The sequence below is a fragment of the Chaetura pelagica genome, unplaced genomic scaffold (genome assembly GCF_000747805.2).
Source record: "Chaetura pelagica isolate M959 unplaced genomic scaffold, ChaPel_1.0 scaffold249, whole genome shotgun sequence".
NCBI classification, from domain to species: domain Eukaryota; kingdom Metazoa; phylum Chordata; class Aves; order Apodiformes; family Apodidae; genus Chaetura; species Chaetura pelagica.
In genome coordinates this window covers 1668189-1680604 of record NW_009954538.1, presented here as the reverse complement: position 1 = coordinate 1680604, position 12416 = coordinate 1668189, and the positions used below count along the sequence as shown (strand labels likewise).

Genomic DNA, 12416 nt, shown 5'->3' with positions numbered 1-12416 from the left:
CCCCCCAACAAATCCTCCCACTCGTGAAAATAACGGTACAAATTTTATTAGCGTAACTGCAAGAATTGTAAATGGCACCAAAACAAACAAAAAAAAACCAACAACAAAACAAAACAAAAAAAAAAACACCCCAAAACCCAAAAAAGCTGAGTTATAAGTTTACAAGGGAGAAATACATCAAATAACTGTCGACCCAGCAGAGCACCCCCCTGCCCGGGCTGGTGTGAACCCCTTCCCCAGGGGGCTCCGTGCACAGCCCAGGCCTTTACGGACAACCCCCCCACCCAGGAGCTGCCCCCCTTCCCAGCTGCTCACACAGCCCGTGCCACCCCAGAACTGCATCTGAATTCCACCAGCAACAGGCATTATTGGGCATCCACAGCCCCCACCAGGCACTATTGGGCAGGGCAGCATCCAAGTCAGAAACCAGACAAACCCAGGGCACGAGGAGGTCAGTGTGTGATGATCTGTTCAGCACTAGGGCAGACGAGCCCCCCTCCCTGGGTGCTATGCACCCCCAGCACCCTGCACCCAGGGTCTTCCACACGTGCCACAAGCCTCAACTAGCAGTGAGGTAGGTTAAGGACTCCACAGACAGGGAAACTGAGGCACATGATTACACAGTTTTGCAGGCACTATACGAGTGGTAGTGCCAGAAACCTCTTCTCACCCCTCTCCAGCACCCCCAACACAACAGCTTTTCATCCTCTTAGCGGGGCCAAATGAAGCTGACCTTTCCAGCAGCTTTAGAAATGTCCATTTTAAGTCCAATTTAAAATATGAAAAGACAAACCCCAGGGGTTTCCCACCTCACAAACCCTCCAAGAGCCCAGCTGATGCAGCCTCAGCCCTCCTGCTCCCACAGCTCCCGTCTCATAACCACAAACTGCAGCTCCCTTGGACAGGAAACCGGTGACAGTTTCAATGACCCAAGCAGAACAGCAACCAGCAGATTCCAGACTGAAGTGGGGCTGGCTTCTGACACGATTGCCTCCAAGCCCCTAAGGCACCTGCCAAGCTGAAAAGCACAGCCCAGAGTGGGGGGATTTGCTGTAGCACTGGAGAAGCCATCCCAAGCAGTGCTGTTTCAATGCAGCATTTCACCTTTCATAGCACCCTCCAGACCTAAAAGTGCTTTAGCAAACATGAACTAAGCCTCATCATAACCTCACAAATCCAGGCTAAACTGCCCCCATTTTACAGATGGGGAAACTGAGGCACAGTAAGGTTTAGCAACTGGCCCAAAGCTACACAGCTAGTCAGGAACAGAGTCAGTCTCTCCCAGTTTCTTCTCCTTAAGTCACAGGTGAAAAGAACTCCCCTCTTCCCCAACTAGCCCAGCTCTGGTTTTGGGTGGCTGAAGAGGAGAAGCTGAGGGTGAAGCTCTCAGCTTTCCCACCTTGCAGCCCTAAGACTCATATTAAGACTCACTGTAACACGCTGGAAGCTGGCTTGGGGAGGATGGCAGGTGATTCAAATACAGCAGTTTACAGGTTACCATAAAACCAAAAAAACCACACTTTTGGGTGACCCAAAGAGGGGGAGGGAGGGGGGGAAGCTATTCACAGTTCACCTGCCTGTGTTAGGAAAAATAAAACCCCAAACCAAAGTCACATTCCCTTCCCCAGATTCCAGCCCTTCCCAACCCACAATAAAAAGAAAATATTCCATGTTAGTTAGGCTTAACAAAGCATTGAGGTTACAGATGCAGTAGACCAGCACAACTGGCATACTGCCTAGATCAGCACAGCTTGATATAAAAGTTGCTTCCTTAAAATCACTTCAAAACCAATTTCTGTATAAGAAGATTAAAAGTAAATTACGTATGAATTCAAAATCAGTGTAGAAATCTACAGTTCTTATCAAAGACAGGATACAGTATTCACTTTGATAGGAAAACTCCAAGTGTGCCACACACACCTGACTCAAGGGACTTGTTATACCAGTAACAGTCAATATAAAAGGTTATTGCTCTAGCATCTCTCAGTAGAACATGTTTAACAAGAGCACAGAAAATGGAAATACCAAGGGCTGACAGGTCTCATTAGCAAAGAGAGGAAGAAGAAAGGATATAAACTTTGGATTTTTTTTTTTTTTTTTCTGGCTTCTTAAACCTTTCCACTTCTCCCCACTCTCCTGACAGTTTCAGGCCCTGATAGATGGGAGAGTTTCAGGCCAGATGAACACACACACGTCACATTCGCTCATGACACGGGTGGATGAAGAAGCCTGTGCTCTAACCTCTCTGCACCTGCTTTTGAAGAAGGGACAATGTCTCTTCCTCCCTCCCAGGAGCAGCAGGCAAGGGGAGCAGATGCCCTGAGCAGGTGCTGATGGAGGTGCCTGGCACAGGATGTCACCCACAGGAGCACACATCAGTGCTGAGGGATGGTCAGGGCTTACTCCATTCTCCTGCTCCAGTGCATTGAGAAGAGACAGGGAATAACAAACTAAGGAGAAAAAAAAAAAACAACACTTTGCACAGTAACATACTGATTCCTCTAAAAAAAAAAAAAAAAAAAAAAAAAAAAAAAGGTAAGTGGTATCATCTCCTTACAGTGTAATGGAACTGGAGAGACCCTTGCAGGGTTTTGGCTACCTTGTGTGGATGCTCTGATCTCAAAGTCACACGTGCCATGGGGCTCTGGTGACCAGAGCCAAGGTGGCACTGAGATCACAAGGTGGCACTGAGATCACAGGGTGGCACTGAGATCACAGGTGCCCTTGCCTGCTACTGCTCAGACTGCAGTTGTGCAGACAAAAGCCTGAGAATGAGGTGTCAAAGCAGAGGGCTGTTTTGTCTCCAAGTGTCAGGAATTGCTCAGGGAGCTGACACAGGCTGAAAGTACTGGCAAAAACTCCTTCTGTCAAGAGGGGGCTGGGTAAAGTCTCCCCGTTGGAGCCCTGGAGTGAAGCTCAGCTGTCAGTCACACACACAGACACACACACCGTCATGAGGGGACTTGGCCTCTCTCTACTGAGACACAGCAAGGGCATTTCCAGTTTAATGGTCTGTCTCATCTCTGGATCTACTGCCTCTCCATAGCAGCAGAAAGCAACCCCCCCAACCTCCCACCCCCCTCCCCTGCCTGGTATGGTTTCTAAATCACAGTAATGTTCAGAGAGACAGAACTGCCAAGGGGGCGGCAGAAAGATGCTTAGTGCCCATCGAGGATGCCTCTAACAGAAAAGCTTGAGAAAGCAGTTCTGGCAGTAGGGCTTGTCGTTCTGTTCTTTGAAGGTTCCTTTGTTGAGCTGCTTGAGGCAGAAGGCACAGACAAAGTGTTCGGGGTGAAATTTCTTGCCCATAGCAGTGATGCAGCGTCCTGTGATGGGCTTCTGGCAGCCGGAGCAGAGCGAGCCGCGGCGCTCGTGGTAATGCACCTCGCAGTAGGGCTGCCCATCGTGCTCAAAGAAGCTGCCATTGATGAAGGGTGTGAAACATTCCTGCAGGAGGAGAAAGGAGAAGGGGAGAGGTGGTGTAACAAGCTGGGAATGCAGGCAGCTCCACAAGCCTCCTCTGCTCTGTGGCACAGCTTAGCTGTGCTGTGAGCAGGGTGAACTGCTGCCTTCCAGCATCGTTCTGCTGTGCAAAGAGCCAAACTCTGTCCATCAAGAAGAGCTTCCAAGGAAAGGCTGATAAACAGATACAGCCACAAGCAAGGGAATTAACCATGCTCCACCTGTAGTAGAAAATACTACAGGTGAGCTACTAGATGTGTCCAGCCAGGAGAAAGGAGAGCACTCCTTCCCCTGAGATGGGAAACACTGCAGCACCTTTCCCCATTTTTAATATTTTTACTTTTTAAATCTCACTCCAGCTTCCCCACACAAAGGCAGGCAGCAGCAGACTTTCATGCAGCAGAATTTTGATTAATGTGGACTGGTTCCAGCTGAGAAAATGAGGCACAATTAATCTTTACAAGTGATGTCCCCAGAATGGCCAGCATCATGCAGGCACACGTTGAGCAGGATCATCCATCCTGAAACATCTCCCCCAGGTACACACACAGCACTATGGGGAGAAACTCTGTTCAACCGTGCTAATGGTTTTTGAATAGATGAGAAAAAGAAGATACACCAGCTATGTAAGTTCTTACTAGCACTCAGAGCTCCTCACCCCCTTGTTAGGCAGCTGAGGATGCTACACTTCAGAATCTGCAACAGAAGTCCCCACCATCTCCAGAAGACTGGGGAGACTCCCCTCTTTATATCAGTGGGAAACTGAGGCAGCAGAGTGTGGGGGAGAATTGAGGATACTGCCAGATTTACAGGACAGAGCAGTAGCAAGGCCCAGAGCAGAAGCCAGATTTCCAGAATCTTGGTTTTGCTCAGCCTCAACACCATCCTCTTCCCCACAGGGAGGACACACAGCAGCACATACTGCTGGACCCTAGCTCCTACGCAGGAGTCCAGCAACCAGCACACAATACTGGGACAAATGCAGTTTGCCTGCAGCAAGTCCAAGACTGCTCTAATGCTGACAATTAGCTCAATAATGTCCTCCCTCAGTCAGCAGGACAGCTGAAAAGTCTGCTCTGCTTTAGCAAAAACAGGAAGAGAATCTCATCTCACATCCTGGAAGACATCTGTGCTGGCCCCACTAACACAGGCAGCATGGCAGCAGGGGGAAATCAGAACTGCTTGATCCAAGTCTCAACCTCTGCACAAAAATGCACAGCCCTCCCCAGCCCCACACAATCAGGACTGCCATCTTCTGCCTCCACACTCTGCACACCCCTCTGGGAGCCACAGATAGTTCCAGGCAGGCAATCCCAACAGCCCAGCCTGCTCTGAACATCACACCAGAAATCAGTGGTCTCTGCATTTCTTTCCCACTCCAGGAAACACAGGCTGATTTTGCTCATCTCTTGGGGCTTGTAAGAGTTAATATCTGCAAGGCTCTCTGAAAGAGTGCCAAACATTTAATCTGCAGTATTCCTGTTTATTATGCCTGTTGTATGGAGCCTGCCACCATTTCATTGACTTGCATGTTTGCCTGAACAAGGTCAGTCTCATTAGTTTACATCATCAGATGGAGCATGGGAGGAAGATCCTCAAAATCTGACTGCTGAGGCAAGTGCTTAGAAAGAAGCTCAGCTCATAATTATTTAAAGGTCACAGAAAATGTCTCTGTTTATCTGTGAGCTGCTGCAGAAGCCCATAATTGCAGCTGGAACAGAAAGAGCAAAGCAGCTAGAAAGTTTAATGTAAACAGGCAGAGGAACAAGAAGGTGTTTGGTTGCTGACATGTGTTTAGCTTGTGGGCCTGACTGCCCTTCAGTCCCCACAGACACCTTTTTCTGATAAGGGACCAGACACCTGCAGGGTGGAAATGAGAGGGTTGTCCAGCAGCAGAGAAGGACCTTGGGTTTCTTACCCGACAGACAAAGCACTCAGGGTGCCACAGGGTGTTCAAGGCAGAAATGTAGTTTTCCAGGATAGCCCGGGCACAACCTCCACACTTGGGAGCAAACATGTCAAAGTAGTCCTTGCGGCAATAGGCTTTGCCATCCTTCTCATGAAATCCTGCCAAAGGAGAAGAGAGGCAGAGAGCATCAGCTCCTGATCTTCAACTCTGGCCAGGCAAGCTCTGAGGGGCAACCAGTGTGGGCAGGATCATCCTTCCCCCTGCTAACACCACAGCAGGCAGCTGCTTCTTGTCCTGCTGCCCTTCCTGTCCCATGCACACGCATGCACACCCTTCCTCTCCCAGGAGAACCAGCTGCTAGCATCCCCCCCACCACCATAAACAGCTATATCCCTTGGAATCTCTATCTTCAGTAGTTCCTGTCACCTCTCTGGCTGACCCCTAACAGCAGCTCTGCCTTACACGCTGCTCTGTACTTCAGGGAGGAGATTGCATACACCAGCAGTACCTTCAGGTCCAAAGAAAGCTCCACACTGGGCACAGAAAAAGTGTTCAGGGTGCCATGTCCTGTCCAAAGCTGTCACCACTTTCTGTTCAGAGGAAGACAAAGAGCAAGTCATTTTACTGATGGCTTCAGCTTGGAGGTAAGGGGAGCTTGGTGGGGAAAGAACACGAAGCTGGTACTGACAAGAGTGTGCATTAAAACAGACTGTCCTTTAGAAAGCTCATTCAGCTCTCCCCCGCCTCTGGCTCCTTCAGACTTTTTTACCCTAAAAGGATCTTAGGCACAGCTTCCTGCCTTATACAGGGCCCCCTCCAGCTCTCAGGACTAGCACTGGTGCCTGTTACTCCAGGCTACCAACAGACAAATGCTGAGGAGTCAGGATGGAGCCATGTGATGCTCTGAAGGAACTTCAGGGAAGGTGAGAGGGACCAACTCCTCTCACTAGCAAGAGAATTTGACTCGGCCAAGATGTTTCCCTTGCAGAGCCAGGGCAAAGGAAAAACAGGAGTCCCCAAACAAAATCTTCCACCCAGGACATATGGGTGAAGTGGAGTTTTTAACACCCAGGCCTACAGCACCTTGCCAGCACCCTTAATCCCAACAAGGAACTCACATCAAGGATGGGCCCATTGCAGTAGTAGCAGCGAGGGGAGAAGAGGTTGTGATAGTCCTTCTCACAGTAGGGCTGACCATCCCGCTCAAAGAAGTTCCGCGACCCAATCTCCTCCTGGCAGTGGGTGCAGACGAAGTGCTCAGGGTGCCAGGTTTTCCCCATGGCTGTAACTACCTGTTAGGAAGACAAATTATGGAGGACAATTCTACCTCCCCCTCTCCTAGACCACATGACAAGATACCAGCTGGAGGGCAGCAAGAATGACAAGTTCTACTACTCAAGTGAGCCCTGGACTGGGGTAGCATGAAAACTGAATTACCTATCATCTCAGGAGAGGGCAGTCCCTCAAGGGCAGGGTAGAGGTCACTGGAGGAGCTTACAGCGTACCTAGCCAGTGGATAAATAGAGTACTTCAGTTTCTCCAGCATCTCCAGTCTCTTTAGCCTCACGTAACAGCCCCCCCCATTACTCCCAGCTGCAGCCCAAGATCCAGCAATGAGGCAGCACCTTCAACTCACCTGCCCAGCAATAGGCTTCTTGCAGGCTCCGCAGACACCTTTGGCAACTGTAGCTACACCCAGTTTGTTCAGGTCAGATTGGAGACTTCCCAGCATGGTATCCAGCTGGCTGCCAGGCTTGGAGGCTGTGGATGGAGGGGAGCTGCTCCCAGCTTTCCCTTGTGCCATGAACTGCAGGGAAGAGAAAATAAAAACTGTGAGTGCTGCTGTACTTACAAGGCAAGTGCCTGCTGTTGCTGCCAGTGGTTCCTCTGTAGGGACAGATAGAAGACAGCTAGAAGACAACTACCCTTCACTGCAGAAGCCAGTATCAAGTACACACACGTATTCTGCCCATGCAGAGATCCTGGGATGTACAACAGCAGAGCTGTGAACTGAGGATTTTACTGTTCCTTCACTGTGCACACAGCAGAAGTCCCCAGCAGATCCCAAGCAGTCAGTACAGTGCTCCTTAAGCCTCTGCCAAAAATCTCCCTTTACCTCATCAGCTCCTGGCCAGCTGACAGAGTAGAGACCCTCCAGAGGGCCCCTTCCCCTTGACCTCTCTCTACTTCTATGCTGTTGCTCTGTCTCAGTTGTCACTTTCTCCTCTCTGAGAGATCCGTCTCCTCTTCCTCACCTCACCTCCCTTTCAGCTAGAACATCTCCTTTCCTCTCCCTCCCCTTGCACCATCCTGCACAGATCTTTCTGCAAAATCTCCTTTGTCCCCATCAGGTGGCTCTCACCCCATAGCTGAGCTAAGCAAGTGGAAGCAGGAAGGAAAGAGCTGCCTTCAAGATGCCTGCTGTTTACCTACAGAGAGGGCAGTGCACCCAGAGCACAGCCCTGGCAACAGAAAGACTGCCACATCTGGTGTGGGGCTGCTGGAAATGCTGGGAAGAAAGGGGTTAAGATACTTCTCTCAGGGGCCATTTCTTGCAACTCACACCTCCACAGTACACACAGCTTGGAAAGGCTTCCCAGAGCAGGAGGAGAAATGTTTTACTTAGGTTCATATCTTATAAACAAATTATGTATGTTCTCTTTGGCCACCAAAGTCCCCTTTGCAGGCAAACTGAAATAATGAACTACAGATGATTTGAGCTGACACTGGATTGCAATAGCTACCGTCAGGTCTAGAGAGACCCAAAGAAGTCCCTTCCTGACATACTGGTCTGGAGCATGTTCTCTCTCACTAAGAGGACACATTAAAACAGACTAAAATCTACACTTGAGAACAACCCACCAACCTGCTGCCAGCGCAGCCAGGAGAGCAGGGACACACTGAAGTGCTTCAAAACCTTGGCAGAAGCTGTCCTTCCAGTTACAGAAGGAGCTCTATCCCCTGTCCTGCAGCTGGTTGTACTTGTAGTCAACTAGTTTACTCAATGACAAACCGTGTTTTTCTACTTGTTTCTATAAACTCTCATGTAATACATATTTTTAGCTTTTCTACAGATATACACACTGCTCATCAGCCTTGCATGCAGCATCACTCCCAATGGAGCCTAATACAGCTTTTCCTCTCCTCCCAGCCAACCCATAACTTGCAACCTCTCCTGGTCCAGCAGCCCCAACACACCCCAATGTCCTGACTAAAACAAACCCTCCACCAGGCAGCAGTTACTTCCTACCAAACAGTTATAGTGCATGTCTCCAAAGCACCCCACTGCAAGAGCCTTCTCACAGGAGGAGGACAACAGGCCCTCATAAACAAAGCCAGGGCAGAGTCCCAGAACAAAGTCAGGGCTTCCTGCACGGCAGAGCAGGAGGAAAGGGCTGGACCATGTCTAGAGAATCATACCCTCTCTCAATCTAACCAGAGGTTTGTGGCCACCAGACACGGCAGGCACAAATGCTACACAAATGATAAATACTATCTGGAGAGAAGGGAGATGAGATGAACTCAACACACAGCAACAGAGCATTTCACCCCTGCCCACAGGGACCACATGCTCCTGCAAGCTACAGCTGATCACACTACAGTGTCTGCCTGGCCTGGTGATCCAGCCCTCTTGGCAGCTCACAGATGAGTTCCCACCTGAAAGGTTTGTTTCCACCTCCTCAGGAACACAATGCCTGCTGTTTTCAGGGGACACTCAGTACTGCATCCACATAAATGCCTCATGCAAAGGCCCTTCAAATTCCCACCCTTCACCCACAAGTTCTGCCATCACTCAAGTTCAGTTAGGAGCTCTACAAGCAGCAAACCATGCACTACAGGACAGAACCACATTAACAGTGCTGGGAGCTCTCAGAGCAGACCCCAGCAGCATCTGCAGCACAGTCATCGACCAGAAGAACACACCATGCTGAGGAAACAGAAAGGAGGTCCTGCCTTCTCAGGGGTGGGGGGCACCAGGGGAGGCTGAGCAGCCAGCAGGTTGGCACTGCGGCCGAGGGGAGGAGCTGAGGTCACCTGCAAAGTACAACAGTTCAAGATGCAGAGGTGTTTCCTTGCTCACTGCATTAGAGCTGCCTGACTCATAACACTGCACACAACTGCACTGCTCATATACATTTAGACTTCCCACCACCTTGGAGCTGCAGCCCTTCCCTGACAGGAGATGCAGAACACACTTCCTGATCATACCATCCCCTCTCCAGAAACTACTTGCACTGTGGACACCTGCCTAAACAGGCAAACACAGGAAGGGCTGCTGATTTGCTCCTTCCGATACCGAGGTGTTGCCATCTTTCACTCCCCCCACTCCAGCAGCTGCAGATTGTTGCAGCCTGTTTTTCAGAGCTACCTTCTTCATCTCAGAGAGAAACAGAATCTGTGCTGCACAGAGTGATAATGAGGACAGGAACCTCACACACCAGCAGGTTATTGCATGGACGTGTACTTTGCAGAGCTAGACAGGCCCAGGTGGGGTTAGATACTGCCAGCAAGTCCTCTCTCCTATCTAGCAGCTCAGTACCAGCCTTTACCTGAACATTGTACCTGAACAAGAGAGAAGCCTGCCTGCACTTGTGGGAAGCAAGCATCATCTTCAGTCTGACAGCCAATAGAAACAACTGTCTTGGTGCTAGGGGTCCATGTCTGGGGAGAATAGGAATGCCCAGGATCTTCAGAAGGAGGGGTGCCCACAGCAGAAAGCTCATGATAATCATCATTAGAAGTTTCCCACTGGAGGGGAGCCTGGGGAGCCAAGCTGAGGGAAGGGACTAGACTAGGAGCTGGGGTAGATGGCACATGGGAAGGCTGAGGTGGGAGGAGAGGTGCAGGGCCAGAGAGGTGAGAGGGAACAGCATTGGCTGGGACTGTCTTTGCAGTTTCTTTGGAAGGCTGGAACGGGGAAGAGGCTAGAACAGAGACCGTCCTCCTGGGGGGGAGGGGGGAATCTGGAGGAAAAGCCACCTAGAAAGACAGGGAGAAAGAAGAAACGTGAATAAATCCAAAGAGGAACCAACAAGCACTTCCTGCAACAGGAAGGCTGGTTGCTACCACTATGTTTATCTAAGGAAAAAAAGCAGCAAGAAAGAGAAGGGAACTACAAAACATGCTTCCCTGTGTTAGCTCAAGGGAGGGTACCATCTTAGACCTAGAACTTCCTGCACAGGTGCAGTACTGGGGAATATAAAGCACACCTCTAGGACAGGCATGGCTTTAAAAATAACCCCCTCATGGACATTTGATATGTGACAGTAGCAGACTGCCCAGATAGCATCACCAGCACTCTGTGATCTCACTCCAGTGGGAGTGGATCAGGAACATCAGGAACTAGGACCTGAGAGCTGGTTCCCTTTTCAAGCTGGACAAAGGTGAGTAGAAAGAGTTAGCTCTTAATTTAGTGTGGCTTAGGACACTCAAACTTTAACTGCACCTCCACTCAGTGCTATGTGGACAGAGAGACATGGTGGAATTCCCCAGCACGTCTCTGCTTTCTACCTTCTCTACTTGCTGTTCACCATTCTGCTCTTCCCCCTGGGGTCTGGCAGTGCTAATGACTCCCTCTGTCAGCCAGTCATCCTGGCTTTTCCATTCTTCCTCTTTCTGTTTAGTGATGCCCAGTTTGTCCTGCAGCTCTTCAACCAAGTGATCCTGGGACTCAGTCTTGTGAAATATGGCAGGACCTAGTTTATGCCTTGGAGAGACGTCACGATACATCGGATGCACATTTGCAGTCTCTTTTGTCCTCTTGATTAAAGATTTAATCTAAATGACAAAGGTAATAGTATCAGCAGAGAAGAGCAATGTCAGAGCAAGCCCGAAGCTGCAAACACCACAAACTCAAGCCATTAGTGACAACTGTGAGCAGGAAGAGTGATGACATTTATCCCACAAGGCCAAAATTCCTCTTGGCACAGCCAAGAACAGTGACTCAGTATAAGGAAAAACCCCGTAAGGATAATCACAGCAGCCAAAAATAACCATCTAGAAAAAGAAGGGAAAGATTAAGCAGCAGGAAGCCAAGATAGGAGGTGCAGCATGACCACTCCACTAAGCATAAAAGAAACCTCAGCGTCACAAGGGCAGGGAGCAGCCCTCTGTTTACAGGCACAAGACTCTTGCTCAGAGGTGCCCGGTGCACAACGTGCCTCCAGGGCTGGGGGGAACACCCCCACTCCAGCAGTGAGGCCTAAAAAGGCAAGCAGAGCAGAGAAGCTGCCATCCCAACTCAGGAACATCCTTCAGTGGTGGGAAACAGCCTTTTAGCTTTCCAGAGACCTCTACAGACTGAGCCTTACCCCAGTGAGGGAATAAATGTCCATTCCACGGGGAAGTCCTTACACACTGCCACACTCTGCTGCTGACTGACATGCAGAAGAGACCACAAGATGAAGCTGAGGATTTCAAACCCCTGTGACATGCAGCTCTCAGTGCCACATGCTGTTAGTGTGGGTGAGTTTAAGCACACTCCCACCACACACAGGTTAGCATGCTGTCAGAATGTCTTAGCTAGGACTCATCCTACTCCTACATTCACTCAGTGCCTGCCTGGCCTGATGCAGAAATCCTCTCAATGGGTGGTTTGGAGATGCATGGTAGATCCCATTCAGCTTTCCAAACGTTTTCTGGAGATTCTGTAGCAACTGCAGAGCTTCTGAACTGCTCATTTTCCTGGTGTCCTCCAGTTTTGTTCTTGTTAGCAGCACCTGCCTTCCTAGGAGTTCTTTCCCTGCCCTCCCTCTTCTTGGCCAGATCAGGACAGCCATCTACCTTGGTTTCATGTGGTACTTCAGCCTTTAGCTCCTGTCCTTGCTTTGCTACAAAGCCCAACTGGTCTTTAGTGTCTGGAAAGACATGCCCCCGATCCAGGGCCACAATAGAAGGTTCATAGACAGGATTCAAAATGCTGTCATTCATTGCATGCACCTCTGGCATATTTGCAGGCAGCTCCAGGGCCCACAGCTCATCTAAAGCTGTTTCCACATTTCTGCCCTGAGAAGGAAGAGCTGAGCTGTCTCTGAATGCTTCCTGC

The 12416-nt window shown here is 49.9% G+C and overlaps 1 protein-coding gene across 1 annotated transcript in view; it reads right to left on the bottom strand.

Annotated features, from left to right (window-relative positions):
* Positions 1-2786: 2786 nt before the first annotated feature.
* PXN (paxillin) overlaps positions 2787-12416 on the bottom strand; it is a 52037-nt gene continuing 42407 nt past the window's right edge. Inside the window, exons 7-11 of the mRNA XM_010004832.1 lie at positions 7008-7178; positions 6490-6663; positions 5880-5961; positions 5381-5529; positions 2787-3447 (exon numbers count right to left, since the gene is read on the bottom strand). Coding sequence (XP_010003134.1) covers positions 3181-3447; positions 5381-5529; positions 5880-5961; positions 6490-6663; positions 7008-7178 — 843 coding nt within the window. The 3' untranslated portion in view covers positions 2787-3180. The remainder of the gene's footprint in view (positions 3448-5380; positions 5530-5879; positions 5962-6489; positions 6664-7007; positions 7179-12416) is intronic.